Below are 21,480 nucleotides of genomic sequence, written 5' to 3'. Positions count from 1 at the left end.
GGCACATAAAGTCATCTGCTAGACTAGGTGATGGATAAGCATAAGGCTCGGGGGAATAATGTTGTACAGTAGTGCAAGATCAAGGATCAAGGATGCAAAGTTGATCGTGGTTCAAGATAAGGCATTTTCTTTTCTGGATAATCAACAAATGAGGTTTTAGCTTGAGCATTTAAACGGCCCGGCTGAAATAAGCCCAGTATAATGTAAGACAAGGTCTCTATCGCCTGGCGTGTTTGTTTCATGACAAGAGACAAGGTGCAGATGAGGAACTTGGGCCGGTATATACGGACCGTGAGAGCGACGTGGATTATATTAATTACGCCGGGGTCCCCGAGGCTTTTCTTGGACGATTGAGATGATGCTGATGATACATAAAATGAATTGCAGAGTAACTAAACTCTCATTGTGAAAGACATAAGCGCTTGTTTTGTAGTCTCGTCTTATTCTTCCAGCTACACATAAATGACGGCTATAAAGAAGGATTCTCCCGACAGCCTGGGAAGAAATATGACATGGATTACAAGTACGCGACAGAATCGGGAAATAAACCTGTTTCAGCGGCTATACGGGCCGGTGATCCCAGTCTGTCGGCCGGAGCGTACCGGCGGAGCCAAGACGAGCGAGAGCCGTTGGAAGCCACTTTTGCTTTGTTGCTGTAGGGTTTAGAAGATAAGTGGTACTTTCGTTGCAGTTGCCAGATGTGGAAAGTTCGGTAGATGAGCATAAGGGCTGAAAGAGGAGGGACTTTTTACGAATGTCCGATGCTAAAAGGGGGACACTCAAGAAATAAGTGCCGGGGAGTTGTGCATGCATATGTAAGTAGATCATTTAGTTGCCCTGTTATGGGATGATCGGATGGAATGCCGTTGAGTTGGCCGTTGACCTCTACCATCCTCTGTGTTGACAATAAGCAGACACTCACAGGCTTGTAGTACAGTGAGATGAGATAAACAAGATCAATCAGTAACTGACTTATAACTATGTCTCAGATCTCCGAAAAGATATGGATCTCCCTCCGTGTCCGTCCGGCTAAGAGGGGCCGGCTCGGCGCTCGGAGCCTCCGCTTGTACACGCCGATATCCGCACATGGTCATCCACGATTGACACTCCTCAACCTCACATCTCTCAAAGGAATCACTTTCATAACAATACATAGCTCTATAGCATCAATTGCACTTATACCTCTTACCCCTACTTACACAATGCTACGCCCCTCAAACATAACACGCTCAAACTCAGAATACTCACTTCAAGACCTCGCTAGACCAGGCTCTCGTCTACGCCATTCACACTCCTGTTCACGCAACGAACAAGATGAATCCCATCCCCGAAACAGCAACGGAGAGCCACCCACCGCAGTGCCGCAAAAGGATAACACTCCTAAAACAAACCTGGGAACGTTCTGGAAAGACTATGTTAGCTGCGAGGTAGACCTCTCAGCGTCAAGGGATCATCTGGGTATGTTTTCATCCGGAGGTACAAGATTGGAGGAAGAAATTGATCCACGTTGAAAAGGGGTCTCGTGATGTAGTATCGATTGGTTTACTCGGTAGTATCCTGGCTAACACATGGTCACAGCAAACGAAAGGACCTTTTTAGGGTATCTGCGTACCTCGGTTATGATGTCCATGGTGGGAACAATGGTAGCTCAGCTGTTTACTCTCAATCATGAGGGGTACCATGCAAAGAGCTTTGGATACTTTGTCACTGGAAAACCCCTAGCTCTGACCTGTTATGGGTTCTCTATCGGGACGATTCTTTTGGGGGCTGTTCGGACGTGGAGGCATCAGAGGATCATGATGAGTGGGAAAGCGTTGGTAGGAGGGTTTGAGATTCATGTTTTGGGTATATGCAGTATGGCGGTATGTTATAACCCCCTTGAAGGTGTATGTGACTAACGTGGAAAGCTACTTTTGGTGTTTTTCTCTTTTTTGCTTAGTATTGATGTTATCAAGGATTGAACTCATGACTACGACAACTCTTTGAGTCACGCAACATTATTTGGAAGAGCGAAACGATTTATACAATGAGAGAATACTAATAATGACATAAACAAAACACTGGTAACTACCCCCTCTTTTGCTCATCTGTCCCCTGCTTCCCTCTTCCCCCCTCTACGCCTTGGTAGATCTTTATAGACACGGGGTCTCTTGGAAGTTCTCGGACTGGCATGCCTACGATTGTTAGTGCAATACTAAATGGAGGAACAGAAAACCCATACCGGTATCGCTTGGAAGCGAGTTTGTATTCGGCAATAGCCTCTTCGTACGCTTCCGTGTCGTCACTCAGAGGTTGTGAATCAACAGACAACGCGAGACCGGACATATCCGAGCCCGATGGAATACTCTTGAGTCCTCTTGGGCGACAAGGGTCGGCTGATGGGGTAGCTGCTGACTTGGGACTAAGTGCAGGCTGTAACACTGGAGTGTTGGGTATCTGTGCTGGATGGATGAACTCCCAGCTACTCGTCTCTGCAGGGGACATATCGTCCAGCTGAGTATTTTTGTCTTGTTGCAAGGCCGTACCGCTGAGTCTCAACATTCTAAACCCGTGGCTCTCGTCGCATCGAAGATATACATCCATTGGAGCAACAACTGAAGGCGACGATGCAGGACTTGGTGCAGGAAGGGTATGTTCATAATGAGGACTCTCTCTCGGTTCTTCAAATATCCCAAGATCGAAAGAGAGGAGAGACTTGACAGGTTCAGGAGTATGTCTACACAACGTTAGTTCCCTTCACAAACAAGAACAAAGACATACCTTTTATAAGCACCGTCCTCAAGACTAATACTGCTATCCCTTCTAGTCACACTCTCAACTTTATCAGTCGAAGCACAACTACCACCGATACCAGACAAGAGATCCATAGTAATAAAAGATATTGATTGTAAGTCTTGAGAAGTTGTAATCATATCATGGAAGCGAGCTGACAGCTAGTTATAAGGCTTCCAATGAAACAGGGATCTTGTTACCGACACAAAGGAACCTGAACCGACCCGAGTATCTGGTTCTAGTTCAAGGCAACTAAACTAGCTGACTTTCATCAAACGGCCACCACACCCATTCCGTCCCAGCAGTACGGGACCCATTATCTGTACCGGAATCACATCCGTGTCCGGGGTTATTGTCTCTACGCTCGGTCTTGCCGTTCATCCCAGGGTCTTGGTAACCTAGGAGGTATGTCTCGTCTTGGACCTTTGGGTATGTAAGCCCGCTTCAAGTCAGACGGGCCTCTTATCCTCGCTGATGAACGAGATACAAATCTCCATTCTTACAACTACCTTCCTCCCTCGGAAACCCATCCCAACGGACTGGAAGAAGTATCCAAGAGGTCGGTAAGAAATGGTGGATCGAAAATCCCGCCAGCCTGGTAGGGCCTGTACCACACTAAGTGGTGTAATTGGTTGATACGAGAATGTCTTGAACCAACAACCAACACCGCCTGTTTCATTGATGCAGGTCTGGGGTTGCAAAAGGACCTTGAAAATGTGTGATTTTGTTTGCTTTTCATGACGGGAGAATATTGATGTCAGGAATTGGGCTTGGGAACATGGGTATCGGGTTTATGTTTTTGATATGGGATTGTCACAAGGCTATGATGTGATGAGTGCTATGACCTTGACTCTTTGTATCTCAATGAATGAAGCACTGATTCGTATCTACTTACTTCCATTGGATAAAATACAATTAATTCCCTTCAACTATATCTCTCGTCGTCTCTCATTCTTACCTCATATCCCAAGAACTCCTTTTACTCGCATCTGCACTTCCCCTTCCCAACCCACTCACACGCATCTCAACCCTGGGGTCTCAGTATAATCCCTGCTCCCATCATTTGGGGGCCTCAAAGCCTAAAAAACATCCCTTGTTCTCAGCCGGTTTTGGCCCCCAATTACCACATTTCAATTGGAGTGGAAGATGAAGATGAAGAATATCAAGAGGTTGCAATACAACTGGAGTCAAGACTTACGAATAATTACAGAATTGTAAATTAAGGGTTGAAATGAGACGATTCTGCCCTTTTTCTTTCCTAGGTAGTCATTTCAAAGAGTAATGCTTGCGAGGAACTCATTGATGACATTCATCAGGGTACCAGAAAAGGTGGCTGTCAGAAGCATAAGGGACGAAATTAGTAGGCCACTTTATATTAGTTAGACCATACTTCTTAGGCTATTTATTTTTGTACCCAACAGCCTACAGGCTAACTCTTCTGCTACCCCCTCGAGTTGGGATCTACAAGCCAATGACCATAACAATATTTACACTTCAACACACCGCCATTCACTCATTTTCAGCATATTTATACAAACACTTTATGTATTCGCTATGTACGACCAAGCTAAAAGGTCACATCTACCCCATAAAAACGCCAAAGAAATGCCTAGCAATGTATAACAAAAGTAAACGCCATCTCCAATTTGTTGTATTCATCATATAGACAGTCAAACAAAAGCAATCGCATGTGTACAGAAGAGCAATTGTTCATCACAGCTCATCCCTGTCCGCGTTGATGTTGGGCAATCCAAACTTCCATACTCGTGGACCAACGGGAAGACCGACGTAGTTACGGAATGCACGTCGAGCTTCATATTTAATAATGGTCCATCTGCAATTGTTAGTACTTTTCTTCAGATTGAACGGGTATAAAACTTACAGCATTCTTGGGGTGCGTGCCCACCCATTGAGGATAACGCGCAAAACGCCATTGAACTGGGCGAGTTCATGCTTGAGGTGACCCATCATGGACTCCTCCTCGGGACCTCTAGCGCGAAGCCGAATAAACTCCCTCATGGCATCGTCCATCTGGTCATTCTTTGCAACCTCGGGTTCAAGCTTTGCGCGTAGTCTGTCCTCTTCTCTGACCTCCTCAAACTTGTCGCCCAACTTTTGGTCAGGAGTCTTTTCCTTCTTGCGTTCCTCATCGCGCTTTGCCTTCTCAGCCTTGATACGTTGCTCCTCCTTTTGGCGAGCCTCGAGTTCTTTTGCATGCTTTTCCCTCTCAGCATCGATACGCTGCTTCTCCTCGGCAAGTTTCTCAGCAAGCTTTTCCTTCTCAGCCTTGGCTTCCATCATTTGACGGAATTCACCAATGTTGTGAAGAGAACTGCTGATACGAGCGTACGTGTTGAAGAGAGCGACAATCTCGGTTCGCTGGAGATGAGGAACGTCCTCGTTGTTGTTATCCAGCTCGAAAAGGATCTTGAGGGCTGTTCCGTAACCAGCGGTCTGGAGCTTACCCCAAAGACGGCACTTGTCGCAGCCAACGCAATCCATAAGACGACTAACATTGCGGAAGCGGTTGCGGAAATCCTCCTTCAGAGAAGGACCCTCACCGTTGACAAACATGAGGCTCTCGTCAAAGATTTGGGGAACACTAGCTGCTTTCTCGGTGACTTCGAGGACCTTTGCGCGGGTAGCAGCATCCTCAGAAGGATCTCCCAGGCAAAACTTGTACTCCTCCTTCTGGAGGTATGGGCTGAGCTTGGCGATGGCGCGGGTCATGAGTGCGTAGTTAAAGTAGACGTTTCCAATACGGTCGGGGAATTTGTGAAGACGGTGTTCGTAGCAGCTCAGGTTGGGAGACCACTCTCCGGTAGTCTGGTTGAGAAAGTCCCAGCAAAGATGGGTGCTGATACTGGCGTGCATTCCCGACATGACACGGTAAAACACACGCTTCTCAAGACATTCATCTTCAACCTCGAAGCCAGTGTTTGCGACAAAAGGTGTGTTGGGGTTCTCTTGGCGACGCTCCTCAAGCTGGGCCTGACGACCGGCTGCGTCGAGGATCTGTTTAAAGTCTTGAGCAGCGGGACCGTGCTGCCATCCAGACTGACCGAGATCGGCAGACTTGGGGAAAGAGCTCTTCTGGAAGCAGTTCTCCCGGTAGACGGCGTCCCAGACTTGTTTGGCACCATCGCCAGCGTATCCTGTGAATCGTTCGGGGTTTCGGACCAAGCTAACGTAATCGCCCTTTGAGCTGGCACTCTCATCTTCAGGAACACAGTAGTCTCGCTCGTCGCATTCGTCATCGTACTCAAAAACACAGCTCTCGCCGACATTTTCGCCCAAAAGACCTCCGAGGGGTCGCTGGGGGTGCTGGCGCTGGGCTTTCTTTCCGGGATGCTGAGCACGAGGGCCTTCGAGTTTACCTAGAGCATGTGCGCGCCAAATCTCGGGGATATCCTCTTCGTTATCCAGAGTTTCGACAGCGCATCCGATGTTGCCGCACATGCCATTCTCGTCATCCCAAAAGGGACATTTCTTGTGGAAGAGGTTAACTCGGTAGTGTGAGAAGAAATCGGTGTTTCGGGTGAGGTCGTCGACGGCGGGTTTGGTCAAGAGGTTCAGTTTGTCGAGGGTAGAATAGGAAGCGCAGGCGTCGCCAACGATGGACTTTGGTGAGATCTGAATATGTCAGCATTTGACTTTAGTGGCGGATAGACAAACTTACATGGCATTCATCGTTTGAAACCTCGCAAGAACCCGGTGCAGCCCATAGAGCAAACACGGAGAGGTAAAACAGTCTGCTCGCAGACTTCATTGTAACTTGAGCGCCCAAAAGCGATGCAACGTGAGACTGTAGTGTAACAATCTTGGGTACAAAAAATGAGTCGCCAGCGAGTGAAGGCGAATCAAAAGAGAGTAAAAAAAGAAAAAGAAAGTAAGAAAACAAAGGCGCAACTTCTTGACGTTTTTCCTCGCTGTTGAAGAAGAAGCGACGTATGAAGGTAAGATAAAGTGGGTTAACGGCTTCGGCGGGCAGCGATGGAACTGTAGCACTTTTCTCAAAAAGGAAAGGTTCGATGCCAATTTATCGAACGGTACCTTAATTTAGTGCTTCTTGTCTTTTTCTCTAAAGACTGGTGCATACATTTAAAGACAGTTCATGCAAGGAAATTAAATCTTGAATTAAAAGAGTACAAGTGAATAAACTTGGATTTACTTATATGGATTTCTTAATAGAAAATACGGGAGAAGAATACAAAAGATGCCACGCTGGCGGGTAACATATGAGGCGAAGCAATGCATCTAGAACTGACCATCGCCACTTTTAGATGCTCCGTCAAAGATGACAGCTATTCAAATTGCACCCGTCATCCGAGGACCCGAGGCCATGCTTAAAGCACTAGCCCCAACATCAGACGATTTGATCTGCCCATGTCTAAGAATATCTGCCGTAGAATACAGCTGTCTTTAGCATCACCCGTATTCTGACTTACAAATCATCATATCCTAAGACATCCAACCAAGACCCTCGTATGGCATTCTGTAGTCTAATTGTTTCACAATTGTGGCGCTTGATCTCTTCAACACAAGCCACATGAGGCCATACTGAAGATAAATCATTAAATGCTAAATCAGTTGACTCCAACGCAATTCTCTGTACGCACGCTCTTGTATCATTTCTTTCTTTCGCATCTATCTGCTTGTTTATAACTTCCATGATACCAGTCCCCTATCATTAAGCCCATTTCATTGTCGTTTCCCCATCATGCGCTGGGTATCACTGAGCCACATTTCTTTCCTTTCAATCACACGCGCCCAGAAATTCATCTTTTGTTCCCCAGCTGTCTCTCCATGAAACAAACACGTTGGATAAAATAGAACAGCGACAAAAAAACACTTATTGAAATGCCCAACCAAACCAAAACACCGACGCGGCGCGTTTCCGGATCGTTCCAGATCCAAACTCCATATTATAATGTACCCATACGTCTTGGTTGTTGGGGGACATGCATGGGGCGGATCCAACTTTTTGCGACTCAATCCATCACTCGCAAAAGATCCCCTTTCCACTCGCCCTAAACCAAATCCCACCGTCTATACGTCATACACGACCCAGGAGACCGGTCTCCCTTGACATTTCGGTAGGGGGTGCATTGCAGGCACATGCCAAGGTATACCATCGAGCACTGAATGGGACGTTTGCGAGCGTGTTGAACCATAAAAGTCTCTTTGTTTTTATATCTCAACGTGGGTAAAAATCGCGAGACGATGAGCGAAACTTGCGTCTAGGCGTTGAGTGTAGCACCGATGTAAGGTGGGTTCCGTGCAATAAATATGTATGGTACATTAAGGGGGGAAATCTGAGTCGTGGGGGATCTAGTCGATTACTGAGGTGGTTGGAAGTTGAGCGGGCGCCTAGAAATTATGTTAGCTATCGGAGGCAGAACTCGCTGATTCTCAAACATACTTGAAGAGAAGAATGTGTGGTTCTGGCTCGTGGACTTCGTAGTGTTCCCATCCTAGACTCTGCGCGATTGTCAGTCTGTTGTTTTTGAAGGTGCTACCCATTCACGGCACGCGGGCAAGGGAGTCGTACCTGAGTAATGCCAAGAGCTCGCCATTCCTCCTCCCACAAGAGCTTGAGAGTTCCCTTTGAAGAGTCGTGGTAATCTTTGGGAATGGCCTTGAGCATGGCTTTGGGGAGCTGAACGTGACGGTACTCATATTCACTGTCTGAGTATCTGGCAGAGTAGTGGATCGAGTCGATAAACTCTTCTACGCGGGCGCGTTCCGAGTCTGAGAGAGGTCGAGGCGCCTTATTCCGGCGGGTGGTATCAATGTCGAAAGGCATTTTTTCTGTGTCTGCGTGATTCTTTTTTGTTGTTTATTCGAGATTTGAGGGAGGGGGAGAACAGAGCTCCAAATTGTCGAGGGTGCGGGGAGGGGCACAAGAGCTCGGCCGATCGATTGGTGAGGGCGGGTCAAAAACAGTTTCCGTCGGATAAAGATTCCTCTCAATGTTGCGATACAACTTGACGTCCAAGAGAAGCGCGATTCGGGGTCGACGAAATAATATGTTGTTGTTTTTGGAAATGTCACGCGAGATCGGCAAAGTTCAAATCTTGCGCAGCGCGAGGTTGGGTTGGGTCTTTCGGAGGCGGTCAAAGATTTCCCGGGGTAAGGAACTTTGATATGGAGACGAGGGGTTCGTCTAGAAGCGGTTTGGTTTGGGATCAGAGGAAGCTATTGCCCGAAAGAATCGACGGAAAATAAAGTAAAGAGTCTTTTGAGAAAGGGAAAAAAAAAAAGACAAGGTTTGTATCTTGGATGAAGAAACCAAGTGTCTTTGTGTTGTGGAAGAAAGATGGGAGATGGAGAGAGAAGAAAAAAGAAGAGAGGAGAAAGATGAGGGGAGATACAAATTTTGGTGATGGTGTTGAGGATGACTTTGACTTTTGTTTTGCAAAGACAACCTGAAATGGAAGGCAAGGCAAGACAGGACAGGACAAAAGCAATGAGATGAGAGAACGAGATGAGATGATGGCTGATAGCACTGGAAGGGGCCTATCCAGACTGGGCTTGATCCCTAATTTGGTGGACGATTATTGGTTAGTGGATGATATAGGTGGGGTAGATTGAGTTTTGGAGGGGCAGTCCAAAGTAAACAAAAGATTCTATTGTACCACCTAAATTGATCTACCTTTGGCCTCCCAAGCAACGACTCCCTTGAGTTTGCAGGAGATCTCTAAATTTGATGAGAAGTCAGCCAATCTTCTTTGGTTTGGGATCAAAGTCTAATAATATCCATGGACAACCAATGGCTTCTATCTTCCCCCAAATGTCTCTGATAAGCTGCCCTTGAATCAACATTTTGATGCTTCACTGCCTCTGTAACAAGCCATAGCTTCTATTTACTCTATATAAAACTATCATGCCTTTCGTCTTTACCCCTCCAATGCAACATTGATCGACAGCATGATTCCTCATTTTACAGACAGGGATCTCATCTCCCGTTTTCAGGGGCCCTAACGACCGTTTGATCTTCAAAACAGCCACCCGTTATCAGCCCCATCCCCAACACCCTTGATCAGTCGGCATTTTATAGGACCATTCAATGACACTTGTGTTTACGTCCATGCTACAGTACTGGATACTCTTATGTGGATAAAGGACAGCGTAATAAACATATAATATTGCATTCTTCATTCTCCCTGATACCAATTCTCTGACCCAATGCAAAGAAACAGTTGAGATCAAAGCACGTGGCTCCCACACTTGTCTTATCATCGTCCCCGTGTCTCTCTTGCAGTCTGATTTCTCTGAGCGTTTGTTTCTTAACGATAACTGGAGTCTCCAGAATGGCCTCAACTTGCATTCCTTCACGTTCAGCTGCTGTACCCTCTTCTCAGCTTCGTCTTTTTATCAAGATCCAGGTCACCACGTCATATGATGTCACTGTATTTCTTTTGACCTCCGAACAATCCGTTGACTGACGTTGCTTTTAATGTGGCCATGTTCGTTTGTCCACAAGTTCCGATTCGTATCCCACTACAACCTTTTCTTTTGCCATTGCAAGCCTCTTCTCATTGGACCTAACAAGGTTTCAAGTCTCGGAATGATTACTGGTAGCATAGCAACCTGCAAATTTTATTAACCCCGACACTCTGGAAAGACAACCGAATCTAATCTCAGTCAAAGTCGGCTCACTCGGACGGTCCGGCAGTCTGCTCCTACCATCGACCCTTTCCAGTCAATGACACGCAATGGACCCCGAATCATGACTCAAGAAAAGACGTCGGCTTTGACGGTGCACCTCTTCGACCAGCCTTGAGCGAAATGTGATTCACGACATTTCCAATCTTGACCTTGATTCCCGGCACACTAATCTCCCACTTCCGTATATCGTCAAACTTGGATTGTTTAAACAACCGTAGCGTCTTGAGTGACATTTCATCCCCTGGTAAATGAAACGTCCACCCAATAGAAACGTGAAAAGCGCTTCCGACAGGCTCTTTTGGATCTCGCTGATACAACGTCGGCTGATCAAACTGTGCTGCTACCGAGTTACTCCGTGATAGTAAGCTAGTAAGTTCTGGGTTCAAAGGCATTGATTCATCCTTGGTGACGGCATCACTCGCGACGCGGAGGACGAGAAATGTACGGTCTGAATCTGGTGATCTGAACCATGCTAGGCCGTGTGGTTTGACGGCAAAGGATGCGATGCCGCTGTTGTTAAAGGATTCTGTTATCTTATCTAGGAATTCATCCTTCGTTCCTGTTGTGAGTGATAGTGGGCGTGATAAACTGATATGCAGTGGTAGAGGTGATCCCAGATCGCTTGTCAGGAAATTAAAGAGCTTAGTGTCACTCGACACCTGTTCCTCGATGTCGGCGATAAGAGTAGTGAGAAGTTTGTGCTGTTCGGTAGATGGATGCCCTGGATTGATTAGCTATCGCTCATAATAGGACACGCACGGCAACTCACACTCCGTGTAAACATGACTGGGCCAATTGCCAACTACATGAGGAACCTGCCTCTTCCGTCCCTGATGCAAACTCGGATCATCAACAACACTCTGTCGAACGGTAGAAGCATATAGATCATGAAAGGTATCAGGCAAAGGCGGCATAGAAGAATCCGCCGCAGCTCCGTCTGTACTCTGACCGTCAACACCTTTACGACGTTTGACAGAGCGAGTATCGGGTTCCGACTCGGACCCGGACTCGGATGAAGAATAATCGACGAGAGCCATAGTTGTACGTCATATAGACGTAATTTAATGAATCAAAGTCTAGCTTATCCTGACGGGTAAACGGCCCTTTGGTGTTTGCGCGTCTGGAGTGCGCGTTTGATCATTGAAAGTACGCGGCATTATTCCCGTAGTGGGGTCAGTCAGTATAAACGGTGGTCGCGGCTGAAACTCCAATGACGATTGGGTTCACGTTAGCTTGTTTATGTCTAATACTATTTGCTGATAAAAATATCTGTCACTAGCCTTATGATACTTTTGCTGTCAAAGGTTTGTCATGGCAAGATCCGATATCTATCTGTTGCTGATCAATTGGAATAGGGTAACAATGGGACGTCATGGCTTATTGTTGCGTCACTTGCGGGCCGCACAAGCAAAGTTTTCTTGGCTGTGATATCAGAGATGTGAATCAGAACGAAACAATGAAATGTTTGATTCAATAATTAATGTATATTCATCTCCATCTTTAATGTACAGAGGTTTAATAGCGGTCTGTTGATAGATCTCCACTGAGCATTGATTCAAGTCGCCTAGTTGAGGGTCTGCCAGCTGTCATCCGTTTCTGAAGCGAGCGTTACTGTTTAGCCTCTAGAAAAGCCATTCGATTGGAGAACAACGGCGTCGGACTAAATTGTCCAGGTCTGGTCCCTACAAGCAGTAGCGAGAGAGCTTAGACCTGGACCCTGTGCATTGCTGCATTAAATGCTCAACTGACCTGACCTGACTCTAACGAGGTTCACCTTGTCTTTTTTTTTAATTGTGTTTCTTCATGCTATAGATTGACTGTCTGTTATACATGCCAGTTGTCTTGAGCTTAAATCTCGTGTTAGCTGACGTTGTCTTTCCGAGCCTGCCGCGATTGGAAGAAAAGACACAAGAAAAAGGGATCGGCTCATAAAGTGCGAGACATGACTGATTGACTGAGGGATTGACATGCGGGACCTAGACCTAGCTAAATGTCATTGTGGATGTGACAACTACCACACCACAAGCTACTCTGTACTGTAACGTTTTAGTACCGACTTCGGCACCTCCATTAAGACACAATAAATAAAGTAAAACGCCTGGAAAGTCCCTTTTGTCAAAAAGAGGCGTCGATAGCGGAACGGATGAAGCGGCTAGAATTAGCAACCGCATCACGGGAGCTCTTCTCACCCCGCTATGGCTGTGAATGGGCGCATGATGGGGATGGAGGGGGGACGAGACCGCTCCAAGATCTACATCCATGGACCTCACATGCTCTGGTACCTGTGCCTTACGTATGTACCTTAGAAAATGGAGAGCTTCTCTTTAGGATCATGGTGGGTGCCATGCCGTGCCTTCCCTAAATAAAGAGGCTGCATGTCCTCCCTCCATCCCACCGTTTTGTTTCCGTTCCTTTTCTCTCTCTATACTGTCTTACACTAAATCAAAGGACTTACTCTGTCGCATAACGAACTACAATCACGGCGACGAATAGACATTGCAAAAGACCAATCATCGCATCTGTTTAGTATCACCGCATCGCATCGCAACTACAATCGAATTGACACTCGTCTCAACATCTAATCACCAACAAACCGACCACTCTTTGCGCAACTCGAAGAACCCTTTGTCGCCACCATGACAGACACAAGTGACAAGCAATGGGTAAGTTTTGGACCCTTACCTGAGCTAAATCGATACCCTTGTTCTCCCACCATCATGGCCCATTCTTTTCTTTTCCGTCTGTTCCTTGGTTCAAGCGCTTCAGGGTCCGCTCCCTACCTAAATTAACGTCATCCGAATACTGTTGGAAAAAGACGTCAGGTACCAAAAGAAAAAGACCCTTATCGCTACGTACCGTTGGTCGCGTTGCGTCAATGTCGATCACCAAGATTGACGGCTGCTTGGCTGATTTCTTGATGCAAGCCAAGTAACCAACCATGCTTACTTGGGTCATACCACAGCCCAAAGTACACGCAAGCCCGATGACGTTCCTCAAAACACACCACTATTTAATCTTCATTTCTAACATTGATTAATAGGCCAAGGCTTATCTACTTGATCCTTTAAACGAACCTGAACCAAACCAAGACACCGGTATCGGCAACCTTTCAGCTCAATTCCGCAGTTATTCTCTAGAAAGCTCTAGCTCAACTTCAAGCAAAGGTCGTTCCGAGAGCAAAAACAAGCATCGATCAAGCCGTAAACATCACGGAAGTTATCCTACCCCACCCACTTCTGCCAGTCCAACTCGCGACAGCTTTCACTATTCAAACCCATTCTCAGACGCTGCAGCTTCGCGACGTGAATCATCTGTCCCTTCAGTCTCAATCTCTCCACCAAACTCTCCTCCTGGCCCAAGTAATAACCCATTCACTATTTCTTCGGTCAACCGTTCAGCCAGCGCCCGAGTTCCTGCCCATCGCAGCCGACCTCAAGTCCAGCACAACCGCAGCTTCAGCGCCAACAACTGCGGAGTCTCCCGTCAGCGTTCACTGAACCAAAGATACCCAGGCGACATGTCTCACCGTCCTCTCGACATCCTTAGAAAGGAGGCTCGCGCAGCTGATCGTTCCCCTCATCTGCGACGCAAGCAAATGCCCATGACTGATACCATTGATGCCCTCGATACTATTGGTGGAACCTATCATCATGGCGGTCCCTATGACGCCACTCTCGCAAGCCGCAATCGCAACAAGAAGTACTCGCCCGTCGCGGCTGTAGAGGAGTCTAACCGAGAAGCTCTCCGCGCGACACCAAGAGAAAACATTCAAGACTCTCTCAAGAAAAAGATGCCTCTTCAAGGCACTGCTGATATTCCCAACGGCGAGCGGGACTTTAGTGGAAACATCATCAACTATGAGGAGGGTGCTGATCTCATGAGAGAACCCGACGCCACTGGTGGTGCATACAAGCGTTGGGACGGTATTGTAAGTATTTCTATGACAAACCCTGAACCTTTACTAACTTCTGCAGCAATACCATCCTGATGACCTCAAGGGCAAGGGTGAGCCTTCTTACACATACGAGAAGGACCTCAAGGAACACAAGCGCAACCGTCGTGGTGGACCCGCCGAGTACGAGCTCTCTTCCAACATGGGAACCAGCCAGCGCCCAGCTTTCACCCACAACCGAAGCTTCAGCGAGAGCCCCCGCACAACCCCCGAATTCTCAAACGGCACCGACATTCGTCGCAACAACTCTACAGGTCGTCACAAATTGAGCGACGGTCTACGAAAGCGCTTCGGAAGCATTCGACGCAAGAAGGCTAGCGAAGTTGAGTAAACGACCAATGTATCTTTCTGTTTTATTAAGCTTGGGATTGGCGTTATGGTTTATGTATTTGGCGACAGTTTTATGCTGGGAATGGAATCATGATGTATACACTTGTCAAGACGACATGATGGAATGGGTGTTGTATATGTATCGGATGAAAGACTACTGATATGATATTTTTTTGGTAAAAAGGGTTTCGGGAAAAGAAAGAATGTTTTATACCTGTTTGTTTTGAGATGCTGATAGATAGACATGTAAAGTCTAGAACAGCTGAGTTATTCACTTAAGAGCGAACATCTATCGCACAATTTCGAGGTGACTAATGCATATTACTAGCATTCATGAACTATGAACCGTAATACATGTACACGATAATAACACACGCGGCTATATAGTGACACATTAGGTCAGCGGCGGTTTAAATGCAGGGTAGGCGGGATTCTTGCATTTTAAAAGCCAATATAAAGAGACATAAGCAAAGTCAAATATCATTGTGCGGTAAACTCAGCATCAACTACTAGAGTTGCTTAGGTATCCTTGGCCATGCTAGAAATGGCTTTAGACGTGGTATACTTACCCGCCCACCTATTGTGTGTATAAACGAAGGTAGTCCATGTCCACATGGGATGCGAGACGATCTGTGGTCAGAAATTCACCAAAATAATCTCGTACATCTTGCTAGAGCCACAAGTTTCTAAACATTCTACTTTTAAAGGAAGATAACTTCAAGTTATTCGAGCTTCTCAGAATTGAACAATGCCATTGGGACTGTAACTGAGAAAAGTTGTCACCACTGGACCATCCGGGAAGCAGCGATGTCTGGGAGGCACGGCGCCCGCACACGACGACTTGATGGATGTGAAGGAATCTGGCCGAGTAAAATTGGTGAAAATATGCAAAAAATGACTGCCGCACTGCTACCCAACCCACTGTACAGTCAGCCCTCAGATGTGGTTTTAAAACCGATGTTTTTAACATGGCCACTTCAGCGATGAAAAGCGTTAATAAGAGTGCTCATCATTAGGCGTTACTACAATCTGTGTTATTTTGGTTTATATACCCTTGGCTAGTCTTCATATTATGGAAGGTGGGTGATGCGGGTTGCGTCTTATGTTGGTGGTTCCTTCCCTGATGTCTGGAGTGGTAGCAGCATCACCAGGTTTCGCTGTAGATACTAGGTAGGCGCGTAAACCCTTCGATGCCTGGAGGCGTATCAGATGGAGCAGAACAGCCCAAAAGGCAATGAATGAACAACAAGGTGTCGCTACATTTGACCTGATGCGTCTTTGGTCAGCTATATCAGTTCACAGTGACCTTACCACTTTTCCTAGTAGGCAGATTGGCACCTGAGCGTGCACCATACAATAGGTATGTCAATCTTGTATGACAGGTATGGATGGCAACCCATGGGCTTACCTACCTATGTAATGCTAGATCAAACTGATGTTCCATCGGCAAGAGATATAAAAGACAATGGTTGATGTAATAATCTGGCTCTGGTGATTTTCAGGTAGTTAGTTTGAATCAATAACCAAAATGGAAAAAAGACATAAGGCTGCTTCATCTGAACCAGAAAAACTTCTAATTCCAGGAGGGATAAAACTACTTCGTGAAGAACCTCCGTTAACAAAAACCTAAGCATCCAGATAAAGCTAATAATCGGGGTAGTTTAGGGAAGCTGAAGATGGGGCGAGGGTCGCCGAGACTCTGAATGACGATCTATAGTTTTGCGTGAAGGCATGTGAAAAGGTTGATCAAATCAAGGTGTTGGAGCAAAGTTATTTATTATGCTGCAAATGTATGAGAGGAAGTTTGGTAAAAAGTTAGTGGAGGCGTCATGCAGTGCTGGAGTTGATTGCCTATTATCATCACGTGAGGAAAAGTGTAAATAAACGAGAAACCCCCGTCAAGATCAAATCTTTCCTCATCAGATGTGGTTTCAAGACCGATCAGAAAAGCGTGTTAAAATAGGAGTGGCTCATTCAAAACGTGGGTACCCGGGGGAAATATGACAAGGACGATGATGACAACTGATCCCGTACAGGCATCAAATGAACTGAGTCCTTGAAGTTATTCAGAAATTCATGGTATTTCGAAATGTAACAGGTATTCTATTGTCTTCCAGTATTACGATCAACTATATATGCTCTCCATCTAAAAATACGACATGCCACTCCATCCCAACACACCTTCCAACTCCTCTCTCAATTCCTCAACACCATCATAGCCACCCTTACCCGCAATCTCAGCCTTCTTTGCAGCGCTCAACTCAGCCCACCTCGCCAAAACAGCTCCATCAACAATCGCTCTTCCACCCGCTGCTTCGACGCCTACAGGTCGTATTCCGTCAGGCAACCTATGCGCTTTGGCGTTTAGTCCACCGTGTGGTGTCAGTGCAGGGAGGAGCTGGTTCGTTACAGAGAGGAGACGACGGTATGCTGTTTCGGGGAGAGAGATTAGGCTGGATAGGTGGCCTGAGGAGGATGCGAGGAGAAGAACGTGTGGGGGGTCTTGGGGAGTTGGTTGGCTGGGTGGTGTTGTTCTTGGGAGGAGAAGGGTTGTTGATGGGGGGTTTGGAGAGACGGAGAAGGATGTACGGTGGAGAAGGAGATGGCCTTGAAGAGATTTGGGGTCTGTGTTTTGTTAGCATGTTCTTTTGTTGTTGTGGGAGTAGACTTACGCTCGGGGTTGAACTCGAGGATATGCAAATCACCATCTACATCCGCCGCAACAATAGCAAGATCATCACCGTCAGGAAGAAAATCCGCCACCACAACTGGTAATCTCCCATGACTTTTACCTAGAACCTTAAAAGTATACGGTTCCTCGGTATAACCAGCAAACCACACGCCTTTGAACGCATCAGCCATAAGACAAAGACCAGTGCGAGAAAGTTCGCGCGCGCTGGATACATGGCAGCTCATGTCTAGAAAAGCAACTGGAAGAAGGGATCCGTCCTCCTTGAGACCTCTAACCATGCACTTTTGACCCTGGGCGACGAGCATAAGACCTTGAGTACCGATTTCGGAAATGGCAGTGACGCCGCCGCGGGGAATGTCTTCGCGGGCGATGGCTTTAAGACGTCTGTTTGTTTCTGGTTTGCCGGGCTCAGGGATGACGGTTACAATGTCAAAGACATGTACGCGGCCGCGGATGGGGAGGTCTTCGCCTTTTGACACGGCTGTGCCGACTGCGATGAGGAAACGACGCTCTTTTGTATCTTCTGAGACTTCGAGGTGCAGAGTCTTCATGCATTCGATTGATTCACAGGACTCAAGCTCAATGCCGTGAATGACTGTCCAGGTGATGGGACTAATAAGCTTCAAGACACCACGTGGCATGGTTGGAGGAAAAGAGAGTGTTTCCTTAGCCCACTCCTTGTGATAGTCGTCATCTCTGGGAAGTTCAAACGGTTCGCTTATCATACAGCCTGCGATGTAAGCACCGGTGGGTTGATGATATGCGATGCCGCGAACGTCAGATCCCAGAGGGACTTTCTTGACCGAGATTCCGAGTTCAGTAAAGTTGGTGTCCGACGGGAACTGAGTTACGCGCGCGATGCCCTTGTCGTCTGAGTAAATGAAGCCACGATCACAACCCTCTGTGTGAAACGAGCTCATACCGCGGATACCGAGGCCTTGAAGGCCGATGACGCGAGGAATACTCTTGCTGGACTTGAGGACGAAACTTGGTGAGGAGCCAGGGAGAAAAACGGTGCTGTAGCCGTTGATGTTTGCGCATCTGCGCATGGGCATGAAACGGGGTTGCTCTACGTCGTCGTCTTGTTCCGTTTGGGCGGGTGTTGTGGCTAATGTTACGTTGGACGTCTTTTTGAAGCTGAGTGCGGAAGATAAGTTACTTTCACCGGGTCTTACGTGACGGATAGGTTCGTAGATGGTGAGGTCGTCGGTTTGGTTGCGGAGCTGGTAATGTTAGAGTGATTTGATAAGTATGGAGGGAACTTACGATGAGGTATGGGGATTGAGATATGGTGTCGCCTAGGTCAGCTACCAAGATTTCACGTAGAGTCTCTTTTGCTAATCCTCGTCGAAGTGTGTAATCAGCCGACAAGTGAGGAGGTACATAAGAGAGACCTTCAGCAACGTAAACGGGTTTTGAGAGATCAGGGAGGGCGTACACCTATCAAGTCAGTAGCTGTAAATTCGATGAACGACGACACTTACATGTAGTGCACCCGTAGAGCTGAGCAAAAACATCATGATCTTCTCGGTCTCCTTATCGCTGGCATTGAGTTGGAAAGCGCCCTTTGTATCAGCGTACAGGCATCCAGCATGCCACTTTGTGTTTTGTAGTGTAGCATCCATCTTTTCCACCTCTTCGAGCTCATTGTTGCTGTCGATTTGAGCTAGCATAAGACTGCTGTCATCGCGGACGAGGAGCAGGTAGGGATCAACAATGCTGGCGCTTGTGACTCTTGGTTCTGCGCCGGTCTCCTCATCCAGCATAGGTAGAATCTGAGTAAGTCCAAGATCTGAAACAGTCAGTATATGTATCAATTACTTGGTAAAACAACTTACCTCCATCGTAGGATCGAACTTCAGACTTGAGAACCTGAATGATCCTCATCTGCTTGCCCATTGTCCCAGCCTCGACAGTAAATCCAGCCGCAGGGTCAAACTCGGTATCCTTTAGCGTTTCGAAGCCCGCACCAGTAAGGGCATACACGTCTGATGTCTCGTAACCGTCGAGATCGACCTTTGCCACAATCATGTATTTATCGTGTTGCGCAAAAGCCTCGTACTCATCGCCAACACCAGCACTTCCTCCAAGCGCTTTAGGCAGTGGTTTGTTGACAGACATTGTCCAGAATCCTCGAGCCTCTGGGAATTCGAATCGTCCAATGATCTTAGGTTGGATGTTTCGGTTGAGAATGGCCAGGGACCCAGCCTTTCCTCGTCCGACGATACACGCAAGATGAAGATCCGACACAACACCATCCGAAAGAGTCATTTCTTCGCTGTCGGGAAGGAATGATGCTTTCCCAGGAGTTAGGTCCTTAATTGGCGCAATGCTGAGAAGGGTATCGTGGATGCGGAAGCTCAATTCGCCTGATCTGCCTCCTCCGTTGAGTGCCTGAGCTGGTTTGGTAGCCGCAGACTCAGTACCGTAAAGATCATCATCCTCATCGTCGTCATCTTCAAGATCCAGCTCGTCCACGTCAAGCGCAATGTCGGTATCAATTAGACGAGGTTTCCTTCTCTTTTCTTGTCCCATCTTCCTTGTCCAGCCCAGCACCACAGAGTCGCCCATTTCACTACCGACAAAGAAAGCGTTCTTGCCAAGCTTGGATGCTGTTGATGCTCGGCTCTTGAGGACATTGCCTCCGTTTTCGTCTGTGACCATCTTGATGCTGAGCCCAGAGACTGTTCGACCATCGATCTGGAATGACACAATAGCAATTTGACCATCGTTGAGAACGAGTAACAATTCTCCGTTTTCGATATGTAGTTTCTCAACAACACAGTGCTCTAATCGCAAGTTTAGATCCTCTTGATCTGTCAGACTAAAAGATGTAATCTGTCGAGCCATTGAGTTCACAGCAACACCATTGGCTTTGCCCGACTGATCAACATGGATCAGCTCATTCTCTCCGATGAGCAAAGCACCACCAACTGGCGCCGGCAAAGCAAGAATCTTGAATAAATCTCGGGGAAGGTCGGTAACAGAGAGAATGGTTGTTGAAGCTCGCTGTTGCAGGTCTAGCGTAAACACCTTGTATGTAAGATGATCTTTTTGCCCAAGAGAGTGCGCGCGTTCCTGGCTGGACGACAGGATACCAAATGTTGGTTCTCTGTACTCATGCAGAAAGGCAAAGTGCACGGGATGAAGCAGACTGGGATCAAGAAGCGGAAGACGGAGGACAAAAGATGGTGTATATGGTGGTTCTAATGTGTCGCTATCTCCATTGGCGACTGTAGCAGTCTCCTTGACAGGTCGTGGCCCGTCGAGATCCTCATCCCAATCATCCATCTCCAAGTCTTCTTCCGTCTGTCGGAATGGCAGAATCGCGATGTTGCGCGAACCGAATTGAAAGGCAGCGCATCGACTGCTAGGATCGGCTTCAAGGTAATTCGTATACTCGTCAAAGGAAACTTCCCACGGCGCACCATGTAGCTCCTCTTTTTCGTAGTAGTGGATAGAAATGGTCTCCAAGGTACTCTTCTCAGGGTCCCACACAACCATACACAGCTTAGCAGCCTTGTACGCTATCAAAAGAGCCTCGCCACCACATTTCGAGTGTTTGGTCTTGACCTTGGCTAGGCCTGTGACTGCTCCAGCAAGTGGAAGCTCTGCGACAAGGACAAGCTTTGTGTTGTTTGCTCGATCGGTCTTGACAATCATCGACTCGCCGCCAAGAAAAGACGACTCAAGACCATCATCATCGTTTGCGCGGTGATCGAATTCGGGTTCAGGCTTTGTAGGATGAGCAGGTTGGTTCTCGGGATCGAATTCGGCGGATATGGTCTTTGTTGTAAAGATTTGGAGTAGGGATCCCTTTGCGACAACAAGATTGTTCGCTGTAGCTGAAGTAAGAGATACGATTAAGGAGTGCGTGACAGCTGAAGGAGCTGCGAGCTCGGTGTAGGCCTGCATTTCAGAGAGACCATTCTATTACGGTCGAGAGAAAAGAATTGGGTTGACCGTTGTTACGGTTGGTCGCGATGCTTGTATTGAATTGACCTAAAAGAGTAGAGCTTAAGCTCAGGACGGATTATCAGTGACCCGTCCTCCGGGTAGTCCG

General features: G+C 47.2%; 7 protein-coding genes across 7 annotated transcripts; 2 read left to right on the top strand and 5 right to left on the bottom strand.

The window, feature by feature from the left end:
• Window positions 1-915: 915 nt before the first annotated feature.
• On the top strand, window positions 916-2,014 carry EDB82DRAFT_289499 (uncharacterized protein). The gene is made up of 4 exons (XM_065607412.1): window positions 916-936; window positions 990-1,458; window positions 1,579-1,862; window positions 1,908-2,014. Exons 2-4 carry the CDS (start codon window positions 1,203-1,205, stop codon window positions 1,959-1,961), a joined length of 594 nt encoding a protein of 197 aa, XP_065463191.1. The 5' UTR covers window positions 916-936; window positions 990-1,202; the 3' UTR covers window positions 1,962-2,014.
• Window positions 1,898-3,099, bottom strand: EDB82DRAFT_289495 (uncharacterized protein). The gene is made up of 3 exons (XM_065607411.1): window positions 2,942-3,099; window positions 2,761-2,887; window positions 1,898-2,716 (listed from the first exon to the last, which is right to left on the bottom strand). Exons 2-3 carry the CDS (start codon window positions 2,865-2,867, stop codon window positions 2,068-2,070), a joined length of 756 nt encoding a protein of 251 aa, XP_065463190.1. The 5' UTR covers window positions 2,868-2,887; window positions 2,942-3,099; the 3' UTR covers window positions 1,898-2,067.
• A 1,100-nt stretch (window positions 3,100-4,199) lies between these two features.
• On the bottom strand, window positions 4,200-6,996 carry EDB82DRAFT_511572 (endoplasmic reticulum Oxidoreductin 1-domain-containing protein). The gene is made up of 3 exons (XM_025737056.2): window positions 6,452-6,996; window positions 4,655-6,405; window positions 4,200-4,606 (listed from the first exon to the last, which is right to left on the bottom strand). Exons 1-3 carry the CDS (start codon window positions 6,539-6,541, stop codon window positions 4,486-4,488), a joined length of 1,962 nt encoding a protein of 653 aa, XP_025591954.1. The 5' UTR covers window positions 6,542-6,996; the 3' UTR covers window positions 4,200-4,485.
• Window positions 6,997-8,046: 1,050 nt separating this feature from the next.
• On the bottom strand, window positions 8,047-8,945 carry EDB82DRAFT_289415 (regulatory subunit of cyclin-dependent kinase). Its single transcript, XM_025737055.2, has 3 exons — window positions 8,324-8,945; window positions 8,195-8,253; window positions 8,047-8,142 (listed from the first exon to the last, which is right to left on the bottom strand). The coding sequence occupies exons 1-3, from the start codon at window positions 8,576-8,578 to the stop codon at window positions 8,112-8,114; spliced, it is 345 nt and encodes a 114-aa protein (XP_025591953.1). The 5' UTR covers window positions 8,579-8,945; the 3' UTR covers window positions 8,047-8,111.
• Window positions 8,946-10,258: 1,313 nt separating this feature from the next.
• Window positions 10,259-11,747, bottom strand: EDB82DRAFT_289235 (U6 snRNA phosphodiesterase Usb1). The gene is made up of 2 exons (XM_025737053.2): window positions 11,213-11,747; window positions 10,259-11,164 (listed from the first exon to the last, which is right to left on the bottom strand). The coding sequence occupies exons 1-2, from the start codon at window positions 11,478-11,480 to the stop codon at window positions 10,503-10,505; spliced, it is 930 nt and encodes a 309-aa protein (XP_025591952.1). The 5' UTR covers window positions 11,481-11,747; the 3' UTR covers window positions 10,259-10,502.
• A 1,332-nt stretch (window positions 11,748-13,079) lies between these two features.
• On the top strand, window positions 13,080-14,726 carry EDB82DRAFT_479471 (uncharacterized protein; the record flags this gene model as incomplete). The annotated part of the gene is made up of 3 exons (XM_025737052.1): window positions 13,080-13,106; window positions 13,484-14,371; window positions 14,418-14,726. 3 exons carry the CDS (start codon window positions 13,080-13,082, stop codon window positions 14,724-14,726), a joined length of 1,224 nt encoding a protein of 407 aa, XP_025591951.1.
• A 1,924-nt stretch (window positions 14,727-16,650) lies between these two features.
• Window positions 16,651-21,393, bottom strand: EDB82DRAFT_511558 (CPSF A subunit region-domain-containing protein). The gene is made up of 6 exons (XM_025737051.2): window positions 19,256-21,393; window positions 18,902-19,209; window positions 18,684-18,857; window positions 17,398-18,640; window positions 16,763-17,350; window positions 16,651-16,707 (listed from the first exon to the last, which is right to left on the bottom strand). Exons 1-5 carry the CDS (start codon window positions 21,330-21,332, stop codon window positions 16,872-16,874), a joined length of 4,281 nt encoding a protein of 1,426 aa, XP_025591950.1. The 5' UTR covers window positions 21,333-21,393; the 3' UTR covers window positions 16,651-16,707; window positions 16,763-16,871.
• Between the last annotated feature and the right edge of the window lie 87 nt (window positions 21,394-21,480).

This window comes from Fusarium venenatum (genome assembly GCF_020744135.1).
Source record: "Fusarium venenatum strain MPI-CAGE-CH-0201 chromosome Unknown EDB82scaffold_4, whole genome shotgun sequence".
NCBI lineage: Eukaryota > Fungi > Ascomycota > Sordariomycetes > Hypocreales > Nectriaceae > Fusarium > Fusarium venenatum.
Note: the sequence above shows the minus strand (reverse complement) of the source record. Positions and strands in the feature narration are given on the sequence as shown.